General features: G+C 50.2%; 1 protein-coding gene across 2 annotated transcripts; it reads right to left on the bottom strand.

Annotated features, from left to right (window-relative positions):
- Positions 1–4,414: 4,414 nt before the first annotated feature.
- Positions 4,415–10,260, bottom strand: LOC120036087 (guanine nucleotide-binding protein G(olf) subunit alpha-like). Of its 2 annotated transcripts, XR_005474408.1 has the most exons (5): positions 9,281–10,257; positions 9,043–9,161; positions 8,707–8,779; positions 6,526–6,580; positions 4,415–5,148 (listed from the first exon to the last, which is right to left on the bottom strand). XR_005474408.1 is itself a non-coding variant. In XM_038982551.1 (4 exons), exons 1-4 carry the CDS (start codon positions 9,179–9,181, stop codon positions 5,011–5,013), a joined length of 405 nt encoding a protein of 134 aa, XP_038838479.1. In that variant the 5' UTR covers positions 9,182–10,260; the 3' UTR covers positions 4,416–5,010. The 2 variants fall into 2 exon arrangements, 1 of the variants encoding a protein (XP_038838479.1); XM_038982551.1 differs by having other exon boundaries at positions 4,416–5,148; positions 9,043–10,260.
- Positions 10,261–10,474: the final 214 nt, after the last annotated feature.

Raw genomic sequence — 10,474 nt, 5'->3', positions numbered from 1 at the left:
ACAGAGACCGGGGCCCCCCCCAGACAGACAGACAGAGACCGGGGCCCCCCCAGACAGACAGACAGAGACCGGGGCCCCCCCAGACAGACAGACAGACAGAGACCGGGGCCCCCCCAGACAGACAGACAGAGACCGGGGCCCCCCCAGACAGACAGACAGAGACCGGGGCCCCCCCAGACAGACAGACAGACAGAGACCGGGGCCCCCCCAGACAGACAGACAGACAGAGACCGGGGCCCCCCCAGACAGACAGACAGACAGAGACCGGGGCCCCCCCAGACAGACAGACAGAGACCGGGGCCGCCCCAGACAGACAGACAGAGACCGGGGCCGCCCCAGACAGACAGAGACCGGGGCCGCCCCAGACAGACAGAGACCGGGGCCCCCCCAGACAGACAGACAGAGACCGGGGCCGCCCCAGACAGACAGAGACCGGGGCCGCCCCAGACAGACAGAGACCGGGGCCCCCAAGACAAACAGAGACCGGGGCCCCCCAGACAAACAGAGACCGGGGCCCCCCCAGACAAACAGAGACCGGGGCCCCCCCCAGACAAACAGAGACCGGGGCCCCCCCAGACAAACAGAGACCGGGGCCCCCCCAGACAAACAGAGACCGGGGCCCCCCCAGACAAACAGAGACCGGGGCCCCCCCAGACAAACAGAGACCGGGGCCCCCCCAGACAAACAGAGACCGGGGCCCCCCCAGACAAACAGAGACCGGGGCACCCCCAGACAAACAGAGACCGGGGCCCCCCCAGACAAACAGAGACCGGGGCCCCCCAGACAAACAGAGACCGGGGCCCCCCAGACAAACAGAGACCGGGGCCCCCCAGACAAACAGAGACCGGGGCCCCCCAGACAGACAGAGACTAACATCATCACTAGGCTCTAATTGCTGGTGCATAGAGACTAGTAAGAGTGTGAGATTGTTTGAAACAGTGGGTGTGGATTTACTGAGTGACATGCAAATTAATTCAAATTCTGAACGAATAACGCGCCTATGAGACTTGGCTCTAAATCGAGGCGGGAGGGTCGTCAGTAGTTAACACAGCCACAAAGTCGTTAAACCCTGCCAATTTCTACAATTTCTCTTCTTAAAATCTGATTTTTAAAACTAACCCTAACCTTTGATTCTGAGTTCGGGCAAATAAAGTTTAAGCAAACTATTTCTAAGATGCGTACTTTTAGATTTTCCGAACTCACTTCCTTGTTTATATCACTTGTGCTGCTATACACTTTGAAATCCACAACGTAGGGGGGGGGTTCTAAAGGGTACACTAGACGGTGATGGACAGAGATCAGCCAATTAAAAGAAAGCAGGCTGTGTTCGCCACTCCTGCCATGGACTACCATTCTGAGGCGCTGTAAAAACCAGACGGTTTGACAGAGAGAAGAAGACGACTGGTGGATGAGATTACACAGAGAGAGAGGACCAGTCACACACAGAGAGAGAGGACCAGTCACACACAGAGAGAGAGAGGACCAGTCACACACAGAGAGAGAGAGGACCAGTCACACACAGAGAGAGAGAGGACCAGTCACACACACAGAGCGAGAGGACCGGTCACACACACAGAGCGAGAGGACCGGTCACACACACAGAGCGAGAGGACAGGTCACACACACAGAGCGAGAGGACCGGTCACACACACAGAGCGAGAGGACAGGTCACACACACAGAGAGAGAGGACAGGTCACACACAGAGCGAGAGGACAGGTCACACACAGAGCGTGAGGACAGGTCACACAAACAGAGAGAGAGGACAGGTCACACACACAGAGAGAGAGGACAGGTCACACACACAGAGAGAGAGGACCGGTCACACAAACAGAGCGAGAGGACCGGTCACACACAGAGAGAGGACCGGTCACACACAGAGAGAGGACCGGTCACACACAGAGAGAGAGAGGACCGGTCACACACACAGAGCGAGAGGACCGGTCACACACACAGAGCGAGAGAGGACAGGTCACACACACAGAGCGAGAGAGGACAGGTCACACACACAGAGAGAGAGGACAGGTCACACACACAGAGCGAGAGGACAGGTCACACACACAGAGCGAGAGGACAGGTCACACAAACAGAGAGAGAGGACAGGTCACACAAACAGAGAGAGAGGACAGGTCACACACACAGAGAGAGGACAGGTCACACACACAGAGAGAGGACAGGTCACACACACAGAGAGAGAGGACAGGTCACACACACAGAGAGAGAGGACAGGTCACACACAGAAAGAGAAGACCAGTCACACTGTGCCACCCCACCACTGGTCCTCCCAGTGCCACCCCACCACAACGCTGGTCCTCCCAGTGCCACCCCACCACAACGCTGGTCCTCCCAGTGCCACCCCACCACAACGCTGGTCCTCCCAGTGCCACCCCACCACAACGCTGGTCCTCCCAGTGCCACCCCACCACAACGCTGGTCCTCCCAGTGCCACCCCACCACAACGCTGGTCCTCCCAGTGCCACCCCACCACAACGCTGGTCCTCCCAGTGCCACCCCACCACAACGCTGGTCCTCCCAGTGCCACCCCACCACAACGCTGGTCCTCCCAGGGCCACCCCACCACAACGCTGGTCCTCCCAGTGCCACCCCACCACAACGCTGGTCCTCCCAGTGCCACCCCACCACAACGCTGGTCCTCCCAGTGCCACCCCACCACAACGCTGGTCCTCCCAGTGCCACCCCACCACAACGCTGGTCCTCCCAGGGCCACCCCACCACAACGCTGGTCCTCCCAGGGCCACCCCACCACAACGCTGGTCCTCCCAGTGCCACCCCACCACAACGCTGGTCCTCCCAGTGCCACCCCACCACAACGCTGGTCCTCCCAGTGCCACCCCACCACAACGCTGGTCCTCCCAGTGCCACCCCACCACAACGCTGGTCCTCCCAGTGCCACCCCACCACAACGCTGGTCCTCCCAGTGCCACCCCACCACAACGCTGGTCCTCCCAGTGCCACCCCACCACAACGCTGGTCCTCCCAGGGCCACCCCACCACAACGCTGGTCCTCCCAGGGCCACCCCACCACAACGCTGGTCCTCCCAGTGCCACCCCACCACAACGCTGGTCCTCCCAGTGCCACCCCACCACAACGCTGGTCCTCCCAGTGCCACCCCACCACAACGCTGGTCCTCCCAGTGCCACCCCACCACAACGCTGGTCCTCCCAGGGCCACCCCACCACAACGCTGGTCCTCCCAGTGCCACCCCACCACAACGCTGGTCCTCCCAGTGCCACCCCCACCACAACGCTGGTCCTCCCAGTGCCACCCCACCACAACGCTGGTCCTCCCAGTGCCACCCCACCACAACGCTGGTCCTCCCAGTGCCACCCCACCACAACGCTGGTCCTCCCAGGGCCACCCCACCACAACGCTGGTCCTCCCAGTGCCACCCCACCACTGGTCCTCCCAGTGCCACCCCACCACAACGCTGTAACTTAGACCTGTAGTACCCACTAGGGTTGCACAATTAAATCACATTTTGTATTGAAATTGCAGACAGGCCCCGTTACCATGCAGACAGACGGACCCCCGTTGCCATGCAGACAGACGGACCCCCGTTGCCATGCAGACAGACGGACCCCCGTTGCCATGCAGACAGACGGGACCCCGTTGCCATGCAGACAGACGGGCCCCCGTTGCCATGCAGACAGACAGGCCCCCGTTGCCATGCAGACAGACAGGCCCCCGTTGCCATGCAGACAGACAGGCCCCCGTTGCCATGCAGACAGACAGGCCCCCGTTGCCATGCAGACAGACAGGCCCCCGTTGCCATGCAGACAGACAGGCCCCCGTTGCCATGCAGACAGACAGGCCCCCGTTGCCATGCAGACAGACAGGCCCCCGTTACCATGCAGACAGACAGGCCCCCGTTACCATGCAGACAGACGGACCCCCGTTGCCATGCAGACAGACAGGCCCCCGTTACCATGCAGACAGACAGGCCCCCCGTTACCATGCAGACAGACTATGAAAGCAAGTTCAAGTAACTACTAGATTATAACTAGGCCTGCAGCAAAACGATCACCATCACTACCAGGATGCAGAAGAAATAGGAAAAATCAGGCCTAACCGTCTGTTACGAGAATCAACTGAGAACCTTTTGCAGATATATCTTAATAGTGTATATCCGTGGCCCCCAGGGTTAAAATTACAGTCCGGTACATAAATATCTTCAATGATTATTCACAACACCGCAGCGACTGAAAGAGTACAGAGAATTTCAGAGAAGAATGATTTCCAGAACGATGAAAAACCCGGCCTACCCCGGCCAAATTCGGACGACGCTGGGCCAATTGTGCGCAGCCCTATGGGACTCCCAATCACGGCCGGCTGTGATACAGCCTGGAATCGAACCAGGGTCTGTAGTGACGCCTCTAGCACTGAGATGCAGTGCATTTAGACTGCTGCGCCACTCGGGGAGCCCCTAAATAACTATGTCGGGAATAGGGTGCCATTTGGGAGACTGCATCCATCCTCATGTTCCCAGATGGATAATATGGCCCAATCTGAGCCCTGGTCTAAAGTAGTGCACTATATAGGGAATAGGGTGTCATTTGGGAGACTGACGGGGAACTAAACTGAAGAGGAAACTCCATCACTAAACTGACAAAAGTTGAAATGTATCTGTCGATTAAGGAAGATACAGAAGTCAAACAACATTTCCAATCTTCCCTCACAGCCACAAGGCAGGGGGAAACGGGCAGCTTGGGGGGAAACGGGCAGCCTGGGTGGTGAAACGGGGAGCCGGGGGAGGAAACGGTCTGCATCGGGAACTCAGAGGAATGAAAAAGAGGAACTAAAAACATAAATGCAAAGTTGAACAAAATGGCATCCATTATTACAACTGCTGAACACCTACATGATATATCTGACAGGTATTATACATGTCTCAAATCAATCCACTGTTGGTGACCACACCAAGCTCTCTCACACACACACACACACACACACACACACACACACACACACACACACACACACAAATGAAAACCTAAAACAGACATCTTACCTGTGTGTAGTCAAAATCCGAGAGAGGAGCTATGCTTTTGATGTATTCGATTCTGAACTGGTCTTCGGGGTTGGCTAGAGTGACTGGGGGTATCAAGGTGCTCATGGCTGACACTATCGTCTGGAAAGAAGAGAAACACACCAGCGTTAAAATGGATGAATACAGGATAAATAAGATCATAAGCTTATCGAAAAAAAAATCAGGGAAATAGGATTGGGGTGTCCAATCTAACACAAGGCTGCATCTCAGACGGCCCTTCTGTCAACGACAGGAGGACTCTAGGCTGTCATCTGGCTCCGTCCCGTACACCTTTCGGTTATTGGCCCCCAGGTTAAGAGCATTGGGTCAAAAGGTCCCTGGATTGAATCCCTGAGTCAACTAGGTGAAACATCTGCTGATGTGCCCTTGAGCAAAGGACTTATCCTGAATTGCTCCTGTAAGTTGCTCTGGATAAGAGTATCTGCTAAATGACAAAAATGTAAAATGTCCAAAGTACTGCACTATACAGTATAGGTAACTGGGCCCTGATCTAAAGTACTGCACTATACAGTATAGGGAACTGGGCCCTGATCTAAAGTACTGCACTATACAGTATAGGGAACTGGGCCCTGATCTAAAGTACAGCGCTATACAGTATAGGGAACTGGGCCCTGATCTAAAGTACTGCACTATACAGTATAGGGAACTGGGCCCTGATCTAAAGTACTGCACTATACAGTATAGGGAACTGGGCCCTGATCTAAAGTACTGCACTATACAGTATAGGGAACTGGGCCCTGATATAAAGTACTGCGCTATACAGTATAGGGAACTGGGCCCTGATCTAAAGTACTGCGCTATACAGTATAGGGAACTGGGCCCTGATCTAAAGTACTGCACTATACAGTATAGGGAACTGGGCCCTGATCTAAAGTACTGCACTATACAGTATAGGGAACTGGGCCCTGATCTAAAGTACTGCACTATACAGTATAGGGAACTGGGCCCTGATCTAAAGTACTGCACTATACAGTATAGGGAACTGGGCCCTGATATAAAGTACTGCGCTATACAGTATAGGGAACTGGGCCCTGATCTAAAGTACAGCGCTATACAGTATAGGGAACTGGGCCCTGATCTAAAGTACAGCGCTATACAGTATAGGGAACTGGGCCCTGATCTAAAGTACTGCACTATACAGTATAGGGAACTGGGCCCTGATCTAAAGTACTGCACTATACAGTATAGGGAACTGGGCCCTGATCTAAAGTACTGCACTATACAGTATAGGGAACTGGGCCCTGATCTAAAGTACTGCACTATACAGTATAGGGAACTGGGCCCTGATCTAAAGTACTGCACTATACAGTATAGGGAACTGGGCCCTGATCTAAAGTACTGCACTATACAGTATAGGGAACAGGGTACCATTTGGAACACAGACAGAGTAATCCAGTAACCCACGAGTTGAATTTTTTTTTAAACAGGAAAGACACAGATTAATAATATCCTACTCACCACTATCGCATCCTTCACGTTTTTCCGAATATCTTGTATTTTCTGTTTCTTTTCTCTGTCAAAAGGAGGACAGCATACAGGCGTGAGGAGACAGTAAGATATCTCTACCAGATATCTCTACAACTGTAGTCCTATGTAATTCAGGGAGTAAGATATCTCTACCAGTACAACTGTAGTCCTATGTAACTCAGACAGTAAGATATCTCTACCAGATATCTCTACAACTGTAGTCCTATGTAACTCAGGCAGTAAGATATCTCTACCAGTACAACTGTAGTCCTATGTAACTCAGACAGTAAGATATCTCTACCAGTACAACTGTAGTGCTATGTAACTCAGGCAGTAAGATATCTCTACCAGTACAACTGTAGTCCTATGTAACTCAGACAGTAAGATATCTCTACCAGATATCTCTACAACTGTAGTCCTATGTAACTCAGGGAGTAAGATATCTCTACCAGTACAACTGTAGTGCTATGTAACTCAGGCAGTAAGATATCTCTACCAGTACAACTGTAGTCCTATGTAACTCAGACAGTAAGATATCTCTACCAGTACAACTGTAGTCCTATGTAACTCAGACAGTAAGATATCTCTACCAGTACAACTGTAGTGCTATGTAACTCAGACAGTAAGATATCTCTACCAGTACAACTGTAGTCCTATGTAACTCAGACAGACAGTAAGATATCTCTACCAGTACAACTGTAGTCCTATGTAACTCAGGCAGTAAGATATCTCTACCAGTACAACTGTAGTCCTATGTAACTCAGACAGTAAGATATCTCTACCAGTACAACTGTAGTCCTATGTAACTCAGACAGTAAGATATCTCTACCAGTACAACTGTAGTGCTATGTAACTCAGACAGACAGTAAGATATCTCTACCAGTACAACTGTAGTCCTATGTAACTCAGACAGACAGTAAGATATCTCTACCAGTACAACTGTAGTGCTATGTAACTCAGACAGTAAGATATCTCTACCAGTACAACTGTAGTCCTATGTAACTCAGACAGTAAGATATCTCTACCAGTACAACTGTAGTCCTATGTAACTCAGACAGTAAGATATCTCTACCAGTACAACTGTAGTCCTATGTAACTCAGACAGGCAGTAAGATATCTCTACCAGTACAACTGTAGTCCTATGTAACTCAGACAGGCAGTAAGATATCTCTACCAGTACAACTGTAGTCCTATGTAACTCAGACAGACAGTAAGATATCTCTACCAGTACAACTGTAGTCCTATGTAACTCAGACAGTAAGATATCTCTACCAGTACAACTGTAGTCCTATGTAACTCAGGCAGTAAGATATCTCTACCAGTACAACTGTAGTCCTATGTAACTCAGGCAGTAAGATATCTCTACCAGTACAACTGTAGTCCTATGTAACTCAGGCAGTAAGATATCTCTACCAGTACAACTGTAGTCCTATGTAACTCAGGCAGTAAGATATCTCTACCAGTACAACTGTAGTCCTATGTAACTCAGGCAGTAAGATATCTCTACCAGTACAACCGTAGTCCTATGTAACTCAGGCAGTAAGATATCTCTACCAGTACAACCGTAGTCCTATGTAACTCAGACAGACATAGGCCTCCATCTCTATCACAGGCACAGAAGGCCTTGCAGCAAAATACATTATCCATAGACATAGGCCTCTCCCCAATAATAGTCAACATAGCTATGACATACATAACAGTAAACAATGTGACTGCAGTAATAACAGGCAGATCTCATGTCTCACATGCAGAAGCCTATATAGCCTATATTGGTGTCTGCTGTAAGCAGAGAGAGCGAGAGAGAGAGACAGAGACAGAGAGAGACAGAGACACAGAGAGAGAGAGAGAGAGAGAGAGAGAGAGAGAGAGAGAGAGAGAGAGAGAGAGAGAGAGAGAGCTCAGTGATAGTGCTAGAGGTAGTCGCCTGGCTGTACAGTACATTTGAGTGTTGGTCACTGATAGGAGGGGGCCTAGGCTCTGCAGTGCCCGAGGAAAATCCATTCAGTTCTCTACAGCCTATTATCATCTTGACAGTCTCACCCAAAGGCAGGGAGACCGTGAGTATAACCAAATATGTTATGAAATGGGTGTATATATATATATATATCTGGGCCTATGTGTCAAATGGAGAAGCAGTAGGACCTGTAACAACAGTGGATAACATGTACTCACTCTGCATTAAAACCATTGACGTGTAGAATCCTCATCTGTTTCACAATAGTACTTTTCCCGGACTCTCCAGCACCTTCGGGAATGAAGCAAACAGGAGGACAGAACGTTACAATGTGTTGCTGATAACGGAACGATAAAAAGGGGTAATCTTGTTACCGTTCAAAATGAATAAGAATGTTGTCAAAACGAAGCAAATAGCTAGGCTTCGCTTCCATCAATATCCACCCCCCCTCCCCATGACATATAGCGAGAGCTTTCAAATACGTAATGGGGTAATTTAATGAAGGATATTTTAGATCACACCGTGTTCGGGCCAAGCCGTTTATATAACCTTACCCAATAATAACAGCCGGTGCGTCGCTTTATATGCTTGTCTTTCTTTTTGCAACAGTTTTTCAATTTTTTTATTCGCCTCTCGTTGTGCCTTTTCGTCGATGCGTTGATCTTCAGTCTTGCTGTTGCCCAAACAACCCATATCTTCCGTTAACTTACCTCGTCTATCGAAAATATTAAATACACTAAGACGTTATAATAATAAATGTTTAAAAAAAAAAACAATGGTGTGAAAGAAAACCTGTGCGACGCTTCTCCGCCGTTGGGAGGGCTATGTTCTTCCTCCCCGCTACGATTCCTTTTTAGCCCCAACCAACAGGACCTTCCCTCGGCATCCAAACAAATTCTTGATTCGCCCCTTCAAAATCCCTCGAATCGTTGAAATAACAGAGATATACACAAGATAACGACGGTTTATATTTCTGGAAACAGGCCAAGTGTTTCTCTCGTTCCTTCCCTCTTCTCAGTATGTGTCTATTTGGTGTTTTTAACTCAGCACTGCCTCTCTCTGTTGTACCAGGAAGTAGCCGTGCACCGAACCCCAGAGAAGCCTTCCTCTGCTACAACGTAACAACACTGCAGCTCACTCACACACCTACAATCCGCTCACATATCATTGTATCGTTTCTGTGAGAAGGGTAGGAGGGTCATTACAATCACATGTGTCACCCAAGACCTTCCTACGGCTAGTTTATCAGCCCTAAAAACGAAGAGAGGGGAGAGAGTATCCGTTTGCACCAGACAAGCTTGGCAGGAAGTTAGGGTCTTTCTATCGACCGAGTGTCGGCTAGATCGAGTGCGTTGGGGTTGTCCTATTCTCCGGTGTAGCTTGTCAATCGTAAGTAATATCACACGATAACACACACAGCTTATCAGTCACTTACACTAAAGGCCTCCTAAACCAACCCCTAAAAAAAATATTTTTGAAAAAGTCAAAAGTTACAACTGTACACGGTCTGAAAGCCCCAAAACAAAAGTAAAACCCAAACTAGGCGCAGCAAAAAATAGTTCATTTCTAGCCCTTCTGCTGCCAACTCCTATCACTACTCCCATTTGCATTCACGGCTCAGTCTGCCTCGGTAGTCCACTCCTGCTGTCGTCACATTCTCCGTGGTTTTCTATTTATATTGTGCGCGTGTGCAACAGAGCCCCTCTGCTCCAAAAAAACATTAGCGATCACCCGTGGGAAAGCGGGTTCACGGTAATTCTCCACACCGGCGCGCAACTGACAGCTCAGCCGCTGTACTAGAGGGCCGGGGTATGTACACAGTAACTAGGCTACTGCGCATGTTCAAAGACCTTTACGGTCCGGCCTGTTTAAATGGCGTCGGACGGGCTGATAGATGGTGTATATTTGTTTTAGTAGGTTTCTATTTTAAGATGTTTGTATTGTATCGCAGAATAAAAAATATGTCCACGATGTCATTTTTACTGT

Source organism: Salvelinus namaycush, unplaced genomic scaffold (genome assembly GCF_016432855.1).
Source record: "Salvelinus namaycush isolate Seneca unplaced genomic scaffold, SaNama_1.0 Scaffold1201, whole genome shotgun sequence".
In the NCBI taxonomy this organism is placed as follows: domain Eukaryota; kingdom Metazoa; phylum Chordata; class Actinopteri; order Salmoniformes; family Salmonidae; genus Salvelinus; species Salvelinus namaycush.
Note: the sequence above shows the minus strand (reverse complement) of the source record. Positions and strands in the feature narration are given on the sequence as shown.

Bases quoted from the DNA above. Each gene is read 5' to 3' on its own strand.
- LOC120036087 (XM_038982551.1), bottom strand. From the start codon at position 9,181: ATGGGTTGTTTGGGCAACAGCAAGACTGAAGATCAACGCATCGACGAA. The intron at 8,780-9,042 runs GTAAGGTTATAT...TCATTCCCGAAG, and splicing joins GCACCGGCTGTTATTATTGG to GTGCTGGAGAGTCCGGGAAA. The intron at 5,149-6,525 runs GTGAGTAGGATA...TCTTCTTTCCAG, and splicing joins ACGTGAAGGATGCGATAGTG to ACGATAGTGTCAGCCATGAG.